This window comes from Schistocerca piceifrons, unplaced genomic scaffold (genome assembly GCF_021461385.2).
Source record: "Schistocerca piceifrons isolate TAMUIC-IGC-003096 unplaced genomic scaffold, iqSchPice1.1 HiC_scaffold_808, whole genome shotgun sequence".
In the NCBI taxonomy this organism is placed as follows: Eukaryota; Metazoa; Arthropoda; class Insecta; order Orthoptera; family Acrididae; genus Schistocerca; species Schistocerca piceifrons.
The window spans coordinates 164,340-182,520 of NW_025729067.1; the positions used below are offsets into that span (position 1 = coordinate 164,340).

Below are 18,181 nucleotides of genomic sequence, written 5' to 3' on the forward strand. Positions count from 1 at the left end.
ATGTGCCATATTCATTTCGGTATACTTATATGTTTTGTACAAAGAGATTAAATTTTGTAGAGTGGCAATACACCCACCATATGTGAGGCAAATTGAACTGCCATTAAATTAAGCTCACCATGTTTAAGAGCTTGTGACTGTTTCTTCAATATAAATACGTAAAACTGCAACCACACACTTACTGTCGCAATAAGTACAGAACTGAATTTTGAATCCAAATCGTCAGATAAACAGTACTCAAGGCGATGCATTAAAGCATGTTCCATCTTCTTGTCACAGAGCCAGCAGCCAGCACAACATTTGTAATAGCTATGTAGCTTCTTGTACACCATCGGTAGATGAGCCTAAAAAGGTTCGAAAATCGGTTCAAGGAATGAGTAAATAACTTTCAAAAACGTGGCTGGTTTTATGTATTTGCATTAAACTGTCATTTTTTCTGGGGTAAAATGTATCATATAGTATCCCACAACTCCTAGAAAATTATACATTTTTGCCTTTTGAAAACAGTTTCGTGAATTAAATAGCGACTGACTGTTGAATGTCAGTTTGCATCAGAATCTGTCAGTGTGGCATACTAGCTGATACTTTTTGCTCTGGCGAGGCATTACAGTTCAAGTAGCCTTAAAACGGCGGACGTTTAGTGACCTATAGCCACTGTATGAAATTTAAAATGTTTGCTTTTGTATTATAACTTGTTATATGCTGTTGCAAAGCAACAGCGTTTCTAAAATTTATCAGAAACGTGTCACCCTTGTTTTTGAATTCAGATGTTAATATATTAGTGATAAAACCTTTAAGAGGTACTATGATAACCAGGACTGGGGATGAAAATGAAATGAGCTATGCCCAGCGTAACAGATTATGTCGTGGACAACAGAGTTGAAGAATGTAGATCGACATTCTACTACGTACTATTTTTTTTATGTTAGCATTGTTAACACATTATGGGGACTTCTTATAAATGTACTACAAGTAGGTTTGCAATATGCGATGTTATTTACATTTCTGTCTGATTAGAGAAGAAAGGATTGTTTAAATATTTGACCATTGATTTCCGAATTCCGATTTCCGAGTGTTTGGTTAGGCAGCAATCTAAGACAACAGCTGCAATTGCTGCAAGTGATATGAGGAGTGTTAAAATTGTTGTTCTTCCTTCTCACGAGTATTTGGTTCTTTATTTCCAAATATGAGGCGAATTCCGAGTCTGTTGTTAGGCAGGAACTTAAGAGGACAGCTTACATTGCTGGGAGTGAAATGTGGAGCAATAACATTCATCTTCTTCCTGGTCACAAATTTTGGGTGATTATATCAAAGACCTAGTAAAAATAAGGTTTATATCCTAGTATCCACAGACAGACACTTCGTATGTTACAACCAATGGTACTTGCTGCTAACATCCCTAAGATTTTCGGGCTCACATGCAGTTCCTCTTTGTCGAAATCTCTTGACTCAAACTCGTCTAGTGGTTGAACCACACATGTCACATTACACGCCCTAAATTAGATACTTGTGTTCCTTTGGTTAAATTGTCTGGCTGATGGCAAGTTTTGCGAAACGCAAAGTTAATATAATATATAATAACAGTAATAATAATCTCGGGGACTAAATTAACGACCCATAAATGACGTAGGTCACACAGTTGCGATTTAGTTAGAGTAATATTTATTCAGAAAGCAAACTAATAGCGAAAGTGATCGTATTTACAGTTACTGTTACACTAGAGTGCATATCCATTTGACACAGGTCGAACATTCACAATCTCATCGTGAAACACAATACTCCACCGCGATATTTACACGAAAAGTTAGTTCCCTCCAGGCACGGGGCTGATCACTGCTCAGAGACTAAGTCCTGCGATATCACACAATGCGAAATTTTCTAAGTCGTTTCACTTCCTAGCTGCCTAAAGACCGACTGTCCGCTTTCGCGTCTCAATCCGAACTATACCCTTTGGTGTCTCCAGCCGAACTATACTCTTTGGTGTCTAAGACCAGAACTGTTCCTCTCTGCCCATCTCCGCCCGTTTTTTCCCGCTCGCCGAACATCGTCACTCAACTGACTAGGACAGTTCCCTTTCCTGAAGCCGTCCATCTGTTTGGCTACAGCTTATTCTACATTATTTTACATTTTAACATGTTAAATAATCAAAGCTTGATCACTTTCATGTTCTAAATAAAGTAACAATAATATCCATTAATAATAAATCAATACAATTTCCATCTTAAGTTTGAATGCCACAGCCAATAGCCTTGCACCAATGTGCTTTTTGATAAATAAATAAAGAACAAAAGTAACTATTATGCACTAAACTTTACAACAAATATACTATTACCTATTGATTCAATAAGGTGTCATGCTGTCATCGTTCAATGTGTTTTGTGTGGAGGAAATGATGATCTGATGCTTAAATGAAAACACTGATAATTTAAATTTCTATATCTTTTAAATAAATGAAGTTACAGACTTGGTATTTGCAACGTTTGTCATTTTAATGATGCGCTTCTATATGAAATGACAATCGTTAAGATCGATCAAACCGTTTAGATTTTAACATTCAGGTCTTTGTTATAAAACTTGTTAATTTCACTTTAACAATAAATCCTAAACTATTATAGATACGATCAATATTTAAGTTTTATTGGGGTCACCATGAAAATTTATGGAGGATGGCAGATTAAAATTACTGTGGCTTGACTCCGTGCATTACTACAGAATTAAATGGTTTTTATAAATGTTTCTGTTTATGGCCAATCTTAGGTCCGCCATATTTAACACTGCTACATCTTCTCAGCCACAAAGGGGTTATACTGGGTTTCCCTGTGATGTAGGTTCCCATCTGTCTAACTCGCACACTACAGCGCTTAGGCCTCAACAGACAATAGACAATAACTGAAGAGATGTGATAATAAAACATCAAAAGCAATACAGCTGTGTCCCAGCACAAAAGAAACCAGCTCCACTATTGTAACTACATCTGAGACACATATGGCAAGAATCTTCAACACAACTTCTGAAGTAGAAGTAATTATATTTACAAAAATATTCATCTATTAGATTTAGAGTGAAGTGTAAGAATGTGCAAATTATTAGACTTTATACAAAATAGTTATGTATCATGGAAGGTGCCTATCATAATAAGAATTGGCAACAAAAATGTGTGCTTCTTATATGTGAAATAAACATTTATATTCTTTTGCTTTCAGCAGAGTAGGTGTAATTATGCTCATGTTTGGAAGAATTTATTCTTGAATAAACTGCAGCTTAGGGCACTGAATCAGAGCGATTTGACTATTTTTACATTTATTTCGTAACTGTTCTTGTCTCTTGGACATATTATATTGCTTTGAACATAAAAATATATTAACTAGTTCGTTAAATAAATAGAAAAATAGTCAAAAACACACATTAACCTTAGGGCTGGCTTTGTCGCAGCTATGGGTTCCAGTGTCTTCGCAATTGTCAGCCAGTAACAGCTTAGACAGCAGTGAGTGTCACTACTGTGTATCTTAGGATGTGATAATAATGTGTCAGCTACTGAGAACTTTAATCAGTTTCTAATAACTTTTCTGGAGATATTTAATGAATCATTCTCACCTACGATCTGGCACCAAAAAGTAAAAAATAAAATAAATTATATTGCTCCAGTGCTTAAAAATCTAGTGTGAGAAAACGAAGGCTACACAAAGAATTGAAACATAATAAAAATCCTGACTTTAATAAATAAGTGAGACATTATAAAGTTGTATTTAAAAGTATTGTTAAAACTGCCAAAGAATGTCAAATGATAAGTTTATATCATTATCAGACATAAGAACTAGTCAAAGGCAGTATGGTCTGCTGTTAAATACGAATTATATACACTAGTTAAGCACCAGGATATTTCAAAAATCAAACACAGATTATTTAGCTATTAAATCAAATAGCGTTGCTTCTGTAATGGACATACTTCTGGTATAACAGACATAAACAGCAGTAAAGTGGTTTACCACAGTTACTTTGATCCATTACTAAATATGGTTAATTTTCTGGGGGAACCCTGCTCTTCCAAAAACGGATTGTTAGTGCTATTCCTTCATTGTATATATTTGGAATTACCTTCTTTGTACATAGTAATTCTAAGTTAATTGCATTTATTTGAACAGTGTGACCATTTAATATCATAGTGTGGCACGTAATACTGTATGTATAAAATAAATACTGGGAAATTTAGACACTAATTACTGGTGGAGAATAAGAACAGATAAATTCTTGTGTCTGATTCCATGCATCGGCTTGTGCAATGGCGTCATACCTAAGGCAAAGACACTACGTATAGACAATCTATGAAAACAGTGCATCATGCTCGTAAACAACCGAATATAGCATGCAATAAAATAACAAAAACATGTCAGTTAGCTATTTAGTCATGAATTATATAAAAAAGAACTGACGATAACGAAAACAATTAAGAACAAGAATTGAAAACAAATTTTCATGTCTGAAAAGAATTACTCTCGTAATTTATGCTAGTAGGAAAGCACAGAGAGCCTTTAAATTGCATTACAAGAAAATGTTTCAAATGGCTCTGAGCATTATGGGACTTAACTTCTGAGGTCATCAGTCCCCTAGAACTTAGAACTACTTAGATTAGAGATTGTATTAGATTAGATTAATACTAGTTCCATGGATCATGAATACGATATTTCGTAATGATGTGGAACGAGTCGAATTTTCCAATACATGACATAATTAGGTTAATTTAACAACATACTTAAGTTAATATAACAACTTTATTTTTTTGTGTTTTTTTTCTTTATTTTTATTTTTATTTTTTTATATTTTTGTTTTGTTTTTTTTCTTTTTTTCTTAATTTATATCTAAAAATTCCTCTATGGAGTAGAAGGAGTTGTCATTCAGAAATTCTTTTAATTTCTTCTTAAATACTTGTTGGTTATCTGTCAGACTTTTGATACTATTTGGTAAGTGACCAAAGACTTTAGTGCCAGTATAATTCACCCCTTTCTGTGCCAAAGTTAGATTTAATCTTGAATAGTGAAGATCGTCCTTTCTCCTAGTATTGTAGTTATGCACACTGCTATTACTTTTGAATTGGGTTCGGTTGTTAATAACAAATTTCATAAGAGAGTATATATACTGAGAAGCTACTGTGAATATCCCTAGATCCTTAAATAAATGTCTGCAGGATGATCTTGGGTGGACTCCAGCTATTATTCTGATTACACGCTTTTGTGCAATAAATACTTTATTCCTCAGTGATGAATTACCCCAAAATATGATGCCATATGAAAGCAATGAGTGAAAATAGGCGTAGTAAGCTAATTTACTAAGATGTTTATCACCAAAATTTGCAATGACCCTTATTGCATAAGTAGCTGAACTCAAACGTTTCAGCAGATCATCAATGTGTTTCTTCCAATTTAATCTCTCATCAATGGACATACCTAAAAATTTGGAATATTCTACCTTAGCTATATGCTTCTGATTAAGGTCTATATTTATTAATGGCGTCATACCATTCGCTGTACGGAACTGTATGTACTGTGTCTTATCAAAATTCAGTGAGAGTCCGTTTACAAGGAACCACTTAGTAATTTTCTGAAAGAGAGTATTGACAATTTCATCAGTTAATTCTTGTTTCTCAGGTGTGATTACTATACTTGTATCATCAGCAAAGAGAACTAACTTTGCCTCTTCATGAATATAGAATGGCAAGTCATTAATATATAATAAGAACAACAAAGGACCCAAGACTGACCCTTGTGGAACCCCATTCTTGATAGTTCCCCAGTTTGAGGAATGTGCTGATCTTTGCATGTTACGAGAACTACTTATTTCAACTTTCTGCACTCTTCCAGTTAGGTACGAATTAAACCATTTGTGCACTGTCCCACTCATGCCACAATACTTGAGCTTGTCTAGCAGAATTTCATGATTTACACAATCAAAAGCCTTTGAGAGATCACAAAAAATCCCAATGGGTGGTGTTCGGTTATTCAGATCATTCAAAATTTGACTGGTGAAAGCATATATGGCATTTTCTGTTGAAAAACCTTTCTGGAAACCAAACTGACATTTTGTTAGTACTTCATTTTTACAGATATGTGAAGCTACTCTTGAATACATTACTTTCTCAAAAATTTTGGATAAAGCTGTTAGAAGGGAGATTGGACGGTAATTGTTGACATCAGATCTATCCCCCTTTTTATGTAAAGGTATACCAATAGCATATTTCAGTCTATCAGGGAAAATGCCCTGTTCCAGAGAGCTATTACACACGTGGCTGAGAATCTTACTTATCTGTTGAGAACAAGCTTTTAGTATTTTGCTGGAAATGCCATCAATTCCATGTGAGTTTTTGCTTTTAAGCAAGTTTATTATTTTCCTAATTTCAGAGGGAGAAGTGGGTGAGATTTCAATTGTATCAAATTGCATAGGTATGGCCTCTTCCATTAACCGCCTAGCATCTTCTAATGAACACCTGGATCCTACTATATCCACAACATTTAGAAAATGATTATTAAACATATTTTCAACTTCTGACTTTTTGTTCGTAAAGCTTTCATTCAATTTGATGGTAATACTGTCTTCCTCTGCTCTTGGTTGACCTGTTTCTCTTTTAATAATATTCCAAATTGTTTTAATTTTATTATCAGAGTTGCTGATTTCAGACATGATACACATACTCCTGGATTTTTTAATAACTTTTCTTAATATAACACAGTAGTTTTTATAATTTTTGATAGTTTCTGGGTCACTACTCTTTCTTGCTGTCAGATACATTTCCCTTTTCCGGTTACAAGATATTTTTATACCCTTAGTAAGCCATGGTTTGTTACAAGGTTTCTTACGAGTATATTTAACTATTTTCTTGGGGAAGCAGTTTTCAAATGCATTTACAAAAATGTCATGAAATAAATTATATTTTAAATTGGCATCAGGTTCACGGTACACCTCATGCCAGTCTAACTGCTGTAGGCTTTCCCTGAAATTTGCAATTGTTAAATCGTTGACTGAACGTACTACTTTGGAGGACTGTTTAGTATTGCTGAATGGAGCTATGTCATATATTGTAACTAGCTGTGCACCATGATCAGAAAGACCATTCTCAACAGGCTGAGCATTTATCTGGTTAAACTTATCTTGGTCTATAAAGAAGTTATCTATCAGTGAGCTGCTATCCTTTACCACCCCAGTAGGAAAATCAATAACGGGTGTCAAATTGAAAGAACCGAATAATACTTCAAGGTCATTTTTCCTATTACCCTCTTTCAGAGAATCTACATTGAAGTCCCCACAAATAATAATTTGCTTCCCCCTGTCTGACAGATAGCACAACAAGGAGTCCAAATTTTTCAGAAATAGATGAAAATTTCCTGATGGGGACCTATATACAGTTACAATTATAAATGTGCCTTTATTTAATTTAAGCTCACAGGCACATGCTTCTATATGTTTCTCTACACAAAACTTTTTTGTTTCTGTACTTTTTGCACAATGATAACTTTTGACATATATGGCAACTCCTCCTTTCTCCATATTTTCTCTCATTACATGTGCAGAGAGCTTAAACCTAACTAACCGAAGGACATCTCACACATCCATACCAGAGGCACGCTGACCATAGCGGTCGCGCGATTCCAGACTGTAGCACCTAGAACCGCACGGCCGGTAATTGCATTATAGTAGATTGCATAGTGAAGTCATTCTATCATAAAATAGAGCTAATTTTATTATTAAATCTAATGGCATTAGTTGGGGTATGGGTGGAGATAAATTAAAATGAAACAGAAAAACGGGAAAATGAAATGAATGACAACAAATAAGAAACAGTAGCACGAAATTTGGAGAAAACGACACGCTAAATTCTAAAAAAAAATGTACTGAAATGTAGTAGTATTTCTGCATTTGTGATTGCTCTTAAGACTACTATGCTGAAATAACAATAACTGGTATCGGTAACTAGAACTGGCCTTCTATGTATGTCAATTCTAGTTAACAATTACAATATTAGCAACTTTTTTGCAATAATTCAGCGAGCAATTACAAGTGTAGAAATCCTACTAGCCTACATTTTATTGCGCACACTTGCTAGAAAAACGATCTAATTAATGAACCATCGAATGGTTGGAATTCGGAACTAGAACTGACCTATATAGTAGGTCAATTCTAGTTTTCGCTTTCAGCTATTTGGTGGTTCATAATTGTTAAAATTTTTGCAGTAAATCTGTGAACTATGTTTTTGTACGATTTCTAGATTTCTCATCGCTCTCAAAACTACTAAGAAAAAGCAATAAATATTGTAGGTACAGCTTCCAAGTTTTTCTCTTTTTAATAGTAGTTAAGAGAGTAATTTGAAATGTAGAAATCCTGTGACACTGTAGTACGCACGATTTTTGTTAAAATGGTCTAAATAACGAACCGTGGAATGGTTGGAATCGGTTACTAGAATTCACCTATATGAATCATTTCTGGTTATTGATTCCAGTATTTGTCATTCAGAGAGCAGTTACGGATCGAGAAATCTTACTACTTTTGATTGCGCACACTTAAATTACGTAGCAAAGAATGGTTGGAATCGGTAACTAGAATTGACCTATATATCTTAATTCTCGTTATTGATTCCTCTATTTATTAGACCGTAATTTTTGTGAATTTTTGTTACTTGTGTACTAGTCTCGTTAGATTTTATTATTATTATTAAAAATTAACGCTGTTTCATAATATTGTGACTTTATCATGCACTACACTCTAATAGATTTAAAGGTTCCCTGTGCTTTCCTTACTCGCATAAATTACGATTTTAATTTACTTCTGGTGTGTATACTTCTCATTCTGTGTTCTTATTTATTTTCGTTACCTTCAGTTCTTTTCGGTATAATATGTGGCTAAGTAATTAAGCATGTGGACTATGATGGTAATTTTATTGTATGCTGCATTCGTTTGCTCTATGCTGGTGAAAATAGTGTTAGAGAATTATGTAACTATGGATAACATACGGCAAAAATAGACATGTTTACTGTACAACTCTATCAGATGATCTGTAAAATGGATGTTATGAGACGTGTAAAATATAAACACAAATCCTTCGCAACGCTTTCGTAAATTTGGCACTCAAGGTGAAGATTACACCACAAAAAGAGCGAGGGACGCCATGAAACCGATTTCTGCCGAACGCCATCTGTAATCGTACTCATTTTGCCACAGACTGAGCTTTAAGCCCGGTCCACACACAACGATCTGTCTGCGCAGCATCGTCGCAGATGTCTGTACATGCAAAAGATCGGTGCAAATGTGATGTGTTCACACGGCACAAACCCCAATCTACTACTCGCCCGCCATGTGTCGGTGTAGAAAGAAATATCAGTGGCAAGCGATTACGCTCTCCGTAAACGTTAAAAATTTAATTCAGTTATTTTGAAATATAGAAGTGGAGGAAGTTCTGTTGGGGTCTGTGTTCGCAACTTGTGTTGCAAAAAACATTCAGACCATCCGTAGGAAACAGAGAAAGCGGTCGAAATGGTGTAGACAGTGGCTGCTAAAACGAAAGCAATTTTTTCACGTAAATTTACTGCGAGAGTTTCAGGGCGAACCTAACGACTGTCGAAATTATTTGCGGATGGATGTCGAAACTTATAATTATCTCTTAAAGCTTGTAACCCCTCATATTATGAGAAAAAATACTTCATGAGAATGGCAATTTCTCCTCATGAACGGCTGGCAGTAACGTTAAGATTTCTAGCAACAGGAAGGAGCTACAAGGATTTGGAATTTTCAACTGCAATATCGAAACAAGCGTTGAGTGAAATAATATCCACCACATGTGAAGCTATTTACGCTGTCCTGTAGGATGAGTTCATGAAGGCAAGTCAAGTAAATTCAGTCTGCCAAGTTACAGATAATATTTTTCATGTTGTAGACGTGTTTGAAATACAGTAGGCCTCTATTATTAGAGATTATATACCTACAAGACCAATGAGCTATGGTTTACTTTGTTTCTGAGTAGGCATTTTCAGTTCGCTACTGTATAGAAGCAACCTGTTACAAACTTTTGTTACAGGATGCAAAACTCCACTCTGAATTCTAGACAGAGTTCGCAACGATTTTTCTTATTTTTTTATTACTGTTTCTCTGTTTGCCGAGGCGTCAACTGCCGGCAATTTTTCAATTACAGCATTGTATGCTGCTGTCTTTTTGTCTCTGTCACTATATTCTTTACTTTTAATCTTCCACAAACATGGGTGGTTTCTATATATTTCAATGAATTCACTTACAAACTCTCGAGAACACTGACGAGTATCAGCCATTTTAATGCCCTGTGCGCACAAATACAAACACTAGACTGAGCAAACTGCTGTTTCGCGCCAGATTTGCGGCGATCTGCTGTCCACACGCTCCAACTTGTCTGCGCAGATGTGGTTTGAACACACAGATTTGAGAGGTTTCGCTCAAACCTCCAACTCCAACTTCCAGGTTTGCACACACCTCAGGTTGGTGCAAAACTCCTGTCCACGCGCAACGATCTGTCTGTGCAGATGTGATGTGCGCAGACATTTGCGCAGACCGATCGTTGCGTGTGGACGGGCATTTAGATTCTCGTCATAGAAGAAACACCCGTGCAGAGATCAATGCATGGAGGTACCTCCATGGACAATGAATACATGTCTGTGTTTCATTAACTTTGACCTTCTTTGTCATATCTTTTACAGTAATCTCTTGGATCTTCAAAAATATAAACACATGTGGCAGTGGCACCGTGACGTTGAGATAAGGTGGTTAATGTTGTGAAGGTGTGGGTGTGAAGTATGGGTAAAATTGTTGTATTGCACCCTGATTTGGGCATCGGAGGAGCTGAAAGATTGGTCGTTGATGTTGCCTTGGCATTGCAGAAGGAAGGTCACGACGTTCAATTCGTGACTGCACACCATGATTCGAATCATTGCTTTGCTGAAACGAAGGATGGAAGCTTTCAAGTTACAGTAGTAGGCGACTGGTTGCCCCGTAGTATTTATGGCCGCTTTCACGCTGTATTCGCCTATCTACGTATGATGTACGCAGCGATGTATCTTGTCTTCTTCAGTGGAATCAAGCCAGATCTTGTGTTCTGTGACCAGGTGTCAGCCTGTATTCCGATCCTGCGCTACCGGGGTCTGAAAGTTGTGTTTTACTGCCACTTTCCAGATCAGCTACTCAGTTACAGAGACAGCCGCCTGAAGCAGATGTACAGAGCGCCTTTGGACTGGTTGGAAGAGGTGACTACGGGAATGGCCGACAAAGTACTTGTCAACAGTAAGTTTACTGCCAGTGTCTTCAAAGCAACTTTCAAAAGACTGGCAAAAGTCACACCCGACGTCCTGTATCCTTCTGTGAACACAGACTTATTCGAAGGTTCTGCGACGCGTCGGCTTAATGAAGTCATAGAAGATCCCGCATTTCTTGTCGATGATGCCTTTTTATTTTTGTCTATCAATCGTTACGAACGTAAGAAGAACCTGTCTCTAGTACTAAGAGCCTTTGCAGATTTGAGGACGATTCTTGATGAAGATAAGTGGTCTAATGTCTTCTTGATTATGGCGGGAGGATATGACAATAGAGTGAAAGAGAATGTAGAACACTTCACAGAACTAGTGTGTCTTGCAGTTAGGCTTGGAGTGTCGGAAAAAGTAAAATTTTTTAAGTCACCTTCGGATTCCGTTAAGCTATCTTTGTTGTATCATAGTCACTGTTTGGTGTACACTCCAGCCAATGAGCATTTTGGAATTGTGCCACTGGAAGCCATGCATGCCAAGAAGCCTGTAATAGCCGTTAACAGCGGAGGCCCCACAGAAACAGTAGTTGATGGAGTTACTGGCTTTCTTTGTGAACCTGAACCAGATAAATTCGCCGAAGCAATGAGCAAATTCGTATCTAGTAAGCCTCTTGTCAAGAGAATGGGTTTGCAGGGCAGGGATTGGGTTATGGAAAAGTTTTCATTCTTATCATTCAGCAAGCAATTGCAGAAAATTGTCATGGAATTTCTGAAAAGTGATGACAGTAATGACTGAATGGTGTACTTGAGGAAGAGTTACTCACAGTACCTGATATTTTGAGGTAGACTGCATTTAAAATAGCCATTCCACAGTTACTGGTAATCTCAGAAGACTGAAAGGTAAATTATACTAAACATTTTTCACTGAAATCGAGCTGATCTAGACATTTTTACATGTGATTTCAAACTACATGAAAATTTCATTTTTTTTTTGTATAGGTAGGCTACTGTGAAAGTGACAGGATATGAAATAGTGCCTTGTCTTGTTGGAAGATCAAAAAGTTAATGTGTGTGTAAATAGTCATACACACTGAAAAATTGTTTATTTAGTGTTGGGGTGATTTTTTTTTTTTAGATGTAAATATGAAATCAATTTTTGACAAAATAAGGTAACTGGGGGTAGATAGTCCACTCTCAAAATGGCGGTAGAACACACACATAAGATTGTAGTTGGCCGAGCTCAAAAATAAAGGCTAAAACCTTAATTGCCGACAGATACCTGCAAATTGACATTACCCATACTGTTTTCAGAATATTTGTACTATGAAGCAAATCATTGGTTAAAATGTTGTTGGTTTGTGAACTACACTTCCAAAGAAAATGTATGCTAGTGGAAGATGTATGTATGTGATACTATGCACACCATTTGTTGTTTCTGTGTAATTTTATTTTGTTCATCAAATATGGTGTAGTTTTGTTGTAAGTTATATTGCAGGTAACATCTGAGATGCTAAAAAAGATTTCTATGGTTCACATTACACAAGTGTACACTCTAATTCATTGTATTTTGTACATTAAGTGATAAATCCTCTTTGTATTTATGTCAAATTGGAATTTATATCTGATTGATGCTGAAATTATGTTAAGCAAACTGATTGTTCCGCTGGACCATTGTTGAAAACTTGTGTACAGCAGACTTTTTTGTAGTGTATGGCACACTGGTTTTGTATGGCTGTTTTTAAATTATATGCACTCTTAATTATCATTGTATTTCAATTTGTGGTACATCCCTGTGTGTGTGTGTGTGTGTGTGTGTGTGTGTGTGTGTGTGTGTTTTTATTGTTTTAAAAATCAGTATTCCCTATTGCCTGCTACATTTGCTGAATTTTTATATTTTCTCCTTTCAATATCTTGTGTGTTATCCAATGATTACTACTGGGCTTTGACTTTTTGCCTACATGATCCTGTGCTGACATAACTATTCCATCTCTGGAATACACATTTCTTTTCTGTTCTGTTCCTTACCACTGTTTGTCCATCATTGCCTAATGGTAGTGATGAAACTCTTAAACAATTTGCCCCCCTCCCCACCATGTGCACGTCTAACCTCCTTATTTCCCTAGCCTTCTGTGATTTCTCACTTATAGTGGTCAGAGTCCACATCTGCATATGGAAATGTTTTGCCATATAGAATGTGGTTTCCAAATTTCTGTTTTACTATCATGCTACTTATCTGAAACCTTCCTGTGTCTACAGGTCGCTTTTAAGTGTACAACCTTCTCTCATGGTTTCTCAACAAAGTATTAGCAATAATTAAATTATGCTTTGTGCAAAATTCTACCAGGCTCTTTCATTCCTTTCCCTGGTCCATGTTCTTTTCCTTTCTCATCCTGCGTTCTTTCAATCTCTTAGTCACATGTGGAGGTAGTTAGCATATAACTTGGTCTACTGTGGTGGGCTGTAGCTTTGTAACTGTCTTGGCTACAAGAATGCATTCACTATGCTGTTCATAGAAGCTTACCCGCATTCCTTTTATCTGCTGACAGACTGATCCATAGTGAAGCCAGAGGCTGGGGTAGGATGGAATGTGAGTTTGGTTGGGAGTTGGTGACACCAGTCTCAACATGAAAATATGATTGCCATAATATTGATGTGTAGTGTAGCTGGAGAGATACATTTGTATTGCACTGATCTACTTGTATGCTTTGTTTCTGATTTTGTCACATTCCAATAATTTGTTTCTTTTGTAACCTAATATAACAAAATATCAGCTGTCTTTATTTGCAAAACATGGGAATTACAAATGAGCGTCCCAATGGGTTACCAACAGCCTACTCGTGATTTGTTGTGCTTACCTTCCATCATTCATCCCTTCAAGTTACCAACTGCTGCATGCCATGTGTGAGTCAGGTGTACTGTAAGTACACTTTTACCCAAGTTTACATTAGTGTGGTAAGCAATTCCCATTCTGTTTTCAGTGTGGAATGAGTACAGTGAAAAAGAAGTAAAAGTATCTTTGATGAAATAGCAAATCCATCAAGCATAAAATTTATATATATATATATATATATATATATATATATATATATATATATATATAATAGAGGGAAACATTCCACGTGGGAAAAATATATCTAAAAAGAAAGATGATGAAACTTACCAAACAAAAGCGCTGGCAGGTCGATAGACACACAAACATACACACAAAATTCTAGCTTTCGCAACCAATGGTTGCCTCGTCAGGAAAGAGGGAAGGAGAAGGAAAGACAAAAGGATATGGGTTTTAAGGGAGAGGGTAAGGAGTCATTCCAATCCCGGGAGCGGAAAGACTTACCTTAGGGGGAAAAAAGGACAGGTATACACTCGCGCACACACACATATCCATCCACACTCGCGAGTGTGTACCTGTCCTTTTTTCCCCCTAAGGTGAGTCTTTCCGCTCCCGGGATTGGAGTGACTCCTTGCCCTCTCCCTTAAGACCCATATCCTTTTGTCTTTCCTTCTCCTTCCCTCTTTCCTGACGAGGCAACCATTGGTTGCGAAAGCTAGAATTTTGTGTGTATGTTTGTGTTTGCTTGTGTGTCTATCGACCTGCCAGCGCTTTTGTTTGGTAAGTTTCATCATCTTTCTTTTTAGATATATTTTTCCCACGTGGAATGTTTCCCTCTATTATATTCATATATATATATATATATATATATATATATATATATATATATATATATATATATATATATATAATGGAAGGAAACATTCCACGTGGGAAAAATTATATATAAAAAAACAAAGATGAGGTGACTTACCGAACAAAAGCGCTGGCAGGTCGATAGACACAAACATACACACAAAATTCAAGCTTTCGCAACAAACTGTTGCCTCATCAGGAAAGAGGGAAGGAGAGGGGAAGACGAAAGGAAGTGGGTTTTAAGGGAGAGGGTAAGGAGTCATTCCATTCCCGGGAGCGGAAAGACTTACCTTAGGGGGAAAAAAGGACAGGTATACACTCGCACACACGCACATATCCATCCACACATACAGACACAAGCAGACATATTTCTTTAAATATGTCTGCTTGTGTCTGTATGTGTGGATGGATGTGTGCGAGTGTATACCTGTCCTTTTTTCCCCCTAAGGTAAGTCTTTCCGCTCCCGAGAATGGAATGACTCCTTACCCTCTCCCTTAAAACCCACTTCCTTTCGTCTTCCCCTCTCCTTCCCTCTTTCCTGATGAGGCAACAGTTTGTTGCGAAAGCTTGAATTTTGTGTGTATGTTTGTGTTTGTTTGTGTGTCTGTCGACCTGCCAGCGCTTTTGTTCGGTAAGTCACCTCATCTTTGTTTTTTTTTTTATATATATATAGCATTAAAATACTATTTAAAGATACAAATTATGGGAATATAACTGTTATACACATTTGGAACTTTGCAGCAAACAGAAAAATAGAAAACTAAATGTATTGCAAAGTAGAACATGTTAATTTGACTTTTTCGTTGGTGAAATGAAACAAAACTATGCTGACAGACTGACCCGTAGCCAAGCTCAAGGCTTAAGTTAAGTTGGAATGTGGCAGTTTGGTTGAGAGTTGGTGAAGCCAACAAATCTCAGCACAGCTGCAATTTTTGTGATGGCCGGGAAGGAGGCTGTAGCTGTGGCTAGTTGTTCTGTTGGTTTTTTCCAAAATTGATCATATCTCCACTTTGGACTGACACAAGTCTGTTCTTTGCTCAGAGCAAGCTGTTCCTGATTTCAGCCGTTGGGTAGCTGGCGTGCAGTGGGTGCAGAGGACTATTTGTGGGCCGTTACTTCCAACTGAATTTTCAGGTGAACGATTACATCCAGGTGCTGGATCTTATCTGTCGGAATAGGTTTCATCAATCCAATGAAGTATCCACACACATTGTAGAGTGCAACACCTGCCAGGTGTGGTTAGATCTCTACCAGACAGGACCTGAAGCCCTCGGGATGTATGTCTGTTTAGGTATGAAGAGTTTGATTTTCTGTGCATTTAGGCAACAAGTCTGATCTGGATTTTGTATTGTTTCAGCCTCTCCAAGGCTTTAGTGAGCCTTACTTTGATCTCGTCAGACACACTGCCCTGGATAACCGCATCCCAGTCATTGGCTGTGTGAAGTATATGGTGTTATTCGGTACTGGTTTTTCAATGGTCTAAATATTAACGTGTGTTGGGGCCAGTATGATGAGATAGACCATTTTTCTATCCGTGTCACCCCCTCCTTCCATTTTGGAATTCTATAATTAACATTTGATGTTACAGATGGTCTGTGATAGCCCTGGCCAGTGTGTAAATTTTTTGCTCTAGAGAGTCGGATCAATTGCATTATAGATGACAGAGAGAACAATTATTCAGTGTTAGGGACTTGAAAGGAGCTTCCCAGAAGAATGTGTCCTAGCTTGATACAATATGTACAGGCATCTTGTGGGCAGTGGTGTATATCAGCTAAACCTTTTATCCCAGGAGCATTCCATAAAAATGATATGGTGAGTAACAAAGCACTCTTCAGATCAAAAATGGCAATTAAGTAGATAAGAGGATGTAAATAATGACCTGCATTGTTGGTGAAACTTGAGGTAAAAGAGACATAGTAAACACAGCAATACAAAGATTCAGGTAGGTATGACTAGTTGATCACTGGCTAAAGAGAGGTGAACAAGCCATTCGTGTGAATGCTGAATTATCCTATGGAAGAATTTGTGCAGATGTGTGAATAATGTGACATGTCAAAACTTTTAATTTTTCCCAAACTCATTTTGTTGTCATCTAAAATAGTGAGCAAATTGATATCAAGGCCAGCAATTCCCATCATATTTCAGAATAAAAATGAAGTTAAGACATTGACTGCAATGTGGCTGCTGCCGGTCACAGCTTAGCCACATCCTATGTGACTGGCCTGGCAGTCAAACATCCATCACTAAGTATGTGGCAGTCAGTGTGTTAAAATAAGGCAAACCAAAACTTTTTATACCACAGACATTATAAACTGGAAGTCCCTTTGCACAAGATGCTACATTTATTTAGGACGACTTGTGGCTCATTGTACCACATGCTATGCAGGGATAAAGTTTAGACAGAAGTCATAGTGTGTTACAGTAAAACTTTTTGATGACACGTTGTTAGTTAAATGCTTGAAAACAGTAAGATAAAGTAGTTTCAGTTGCAATAGTATGAATAGAAAGAGTTCATGTTGCAAGTGAACAAGGTAAAGCGTATCATTGGTATCTTGTTAAAATACTTCACTCAGCTATTATGTGGGGGGGAATATATTACAGATCATAACAGTAGTAGCCGACAATATAGTGTATGTTACTGTACATGAAAGTAGCAACCTGTAAAGTGATATATTGAATATTTTAGGATTGCGAATAGAAAGTAAATATGACCCATGCTTTTGCTGACTAACTTTCTTGAGAAGACAGTAAATGCGTGTGTGATGCAATGTTTCAAGTACATGTTTTACTGAAAGTGGCTAAGTCTTGGTATCATGACTATTATCTGTTTTGTTCTGCTACCAATCACATTGCTTACACTATGTGATCAAAAGTATCCGGACACCCCCAAAAACATACATTTTCCATATTAGGGGCATTGTGCTGCCTCCTACTGCCAGATGCTCCATATCAGCAACCTCAGTAGTCAGACATTGTGAGAGAGCAGAATGGGGCACCTGCAGAACTCACGGACTTTGTGTGGTCAGGCGATTGAGTGTCACTTGTGTCATACATCTGCACACAAAATTTTCGCACTCCTAAACATTCCTAGGTTACTGTTTCTGGTGTGATAGTGAAGTGGAAATTTGAAGGGGCACATTTAGCACAAAAGTGTACAGGCCGACTTTGTCTGTTGACTGACAGAGACTGCCGACAGTTGAAGAGTATCGTAATGTGTAATAGGCAGACATCTACCCAGACCGTCAAATAT

The 18,181-nt window shown here is 37.0% G+C and overlaps 1 protein-coding gene across 1 annotated transcript; it reads left to right on the plus strand.

Moving 5' to 3' along the window:
• Positions 1-10,711: 10,711 nt before the first annotated feature.
• Positions 10,712-13,010, plus strand: LOC124770379 (alpha-1,3/1,6-mannosyltransferase ALG2-like). Its single transcript, XM_047249208.1, has one exon. The coding sequence runs from the start codon at positions 10,803-10,805 to the stop codon at positions 12,039-12,041; it is 1,239 nt and encodes a 412-aa protein (XP_047105164.1). The 5' UTR covers positions 10,712-10,802; the 3' UTR covers positions 12,042-13,010.
• The last annotated feature ends 5,171 nt before the right edge of the window (positions 13,011-18,181 follow it).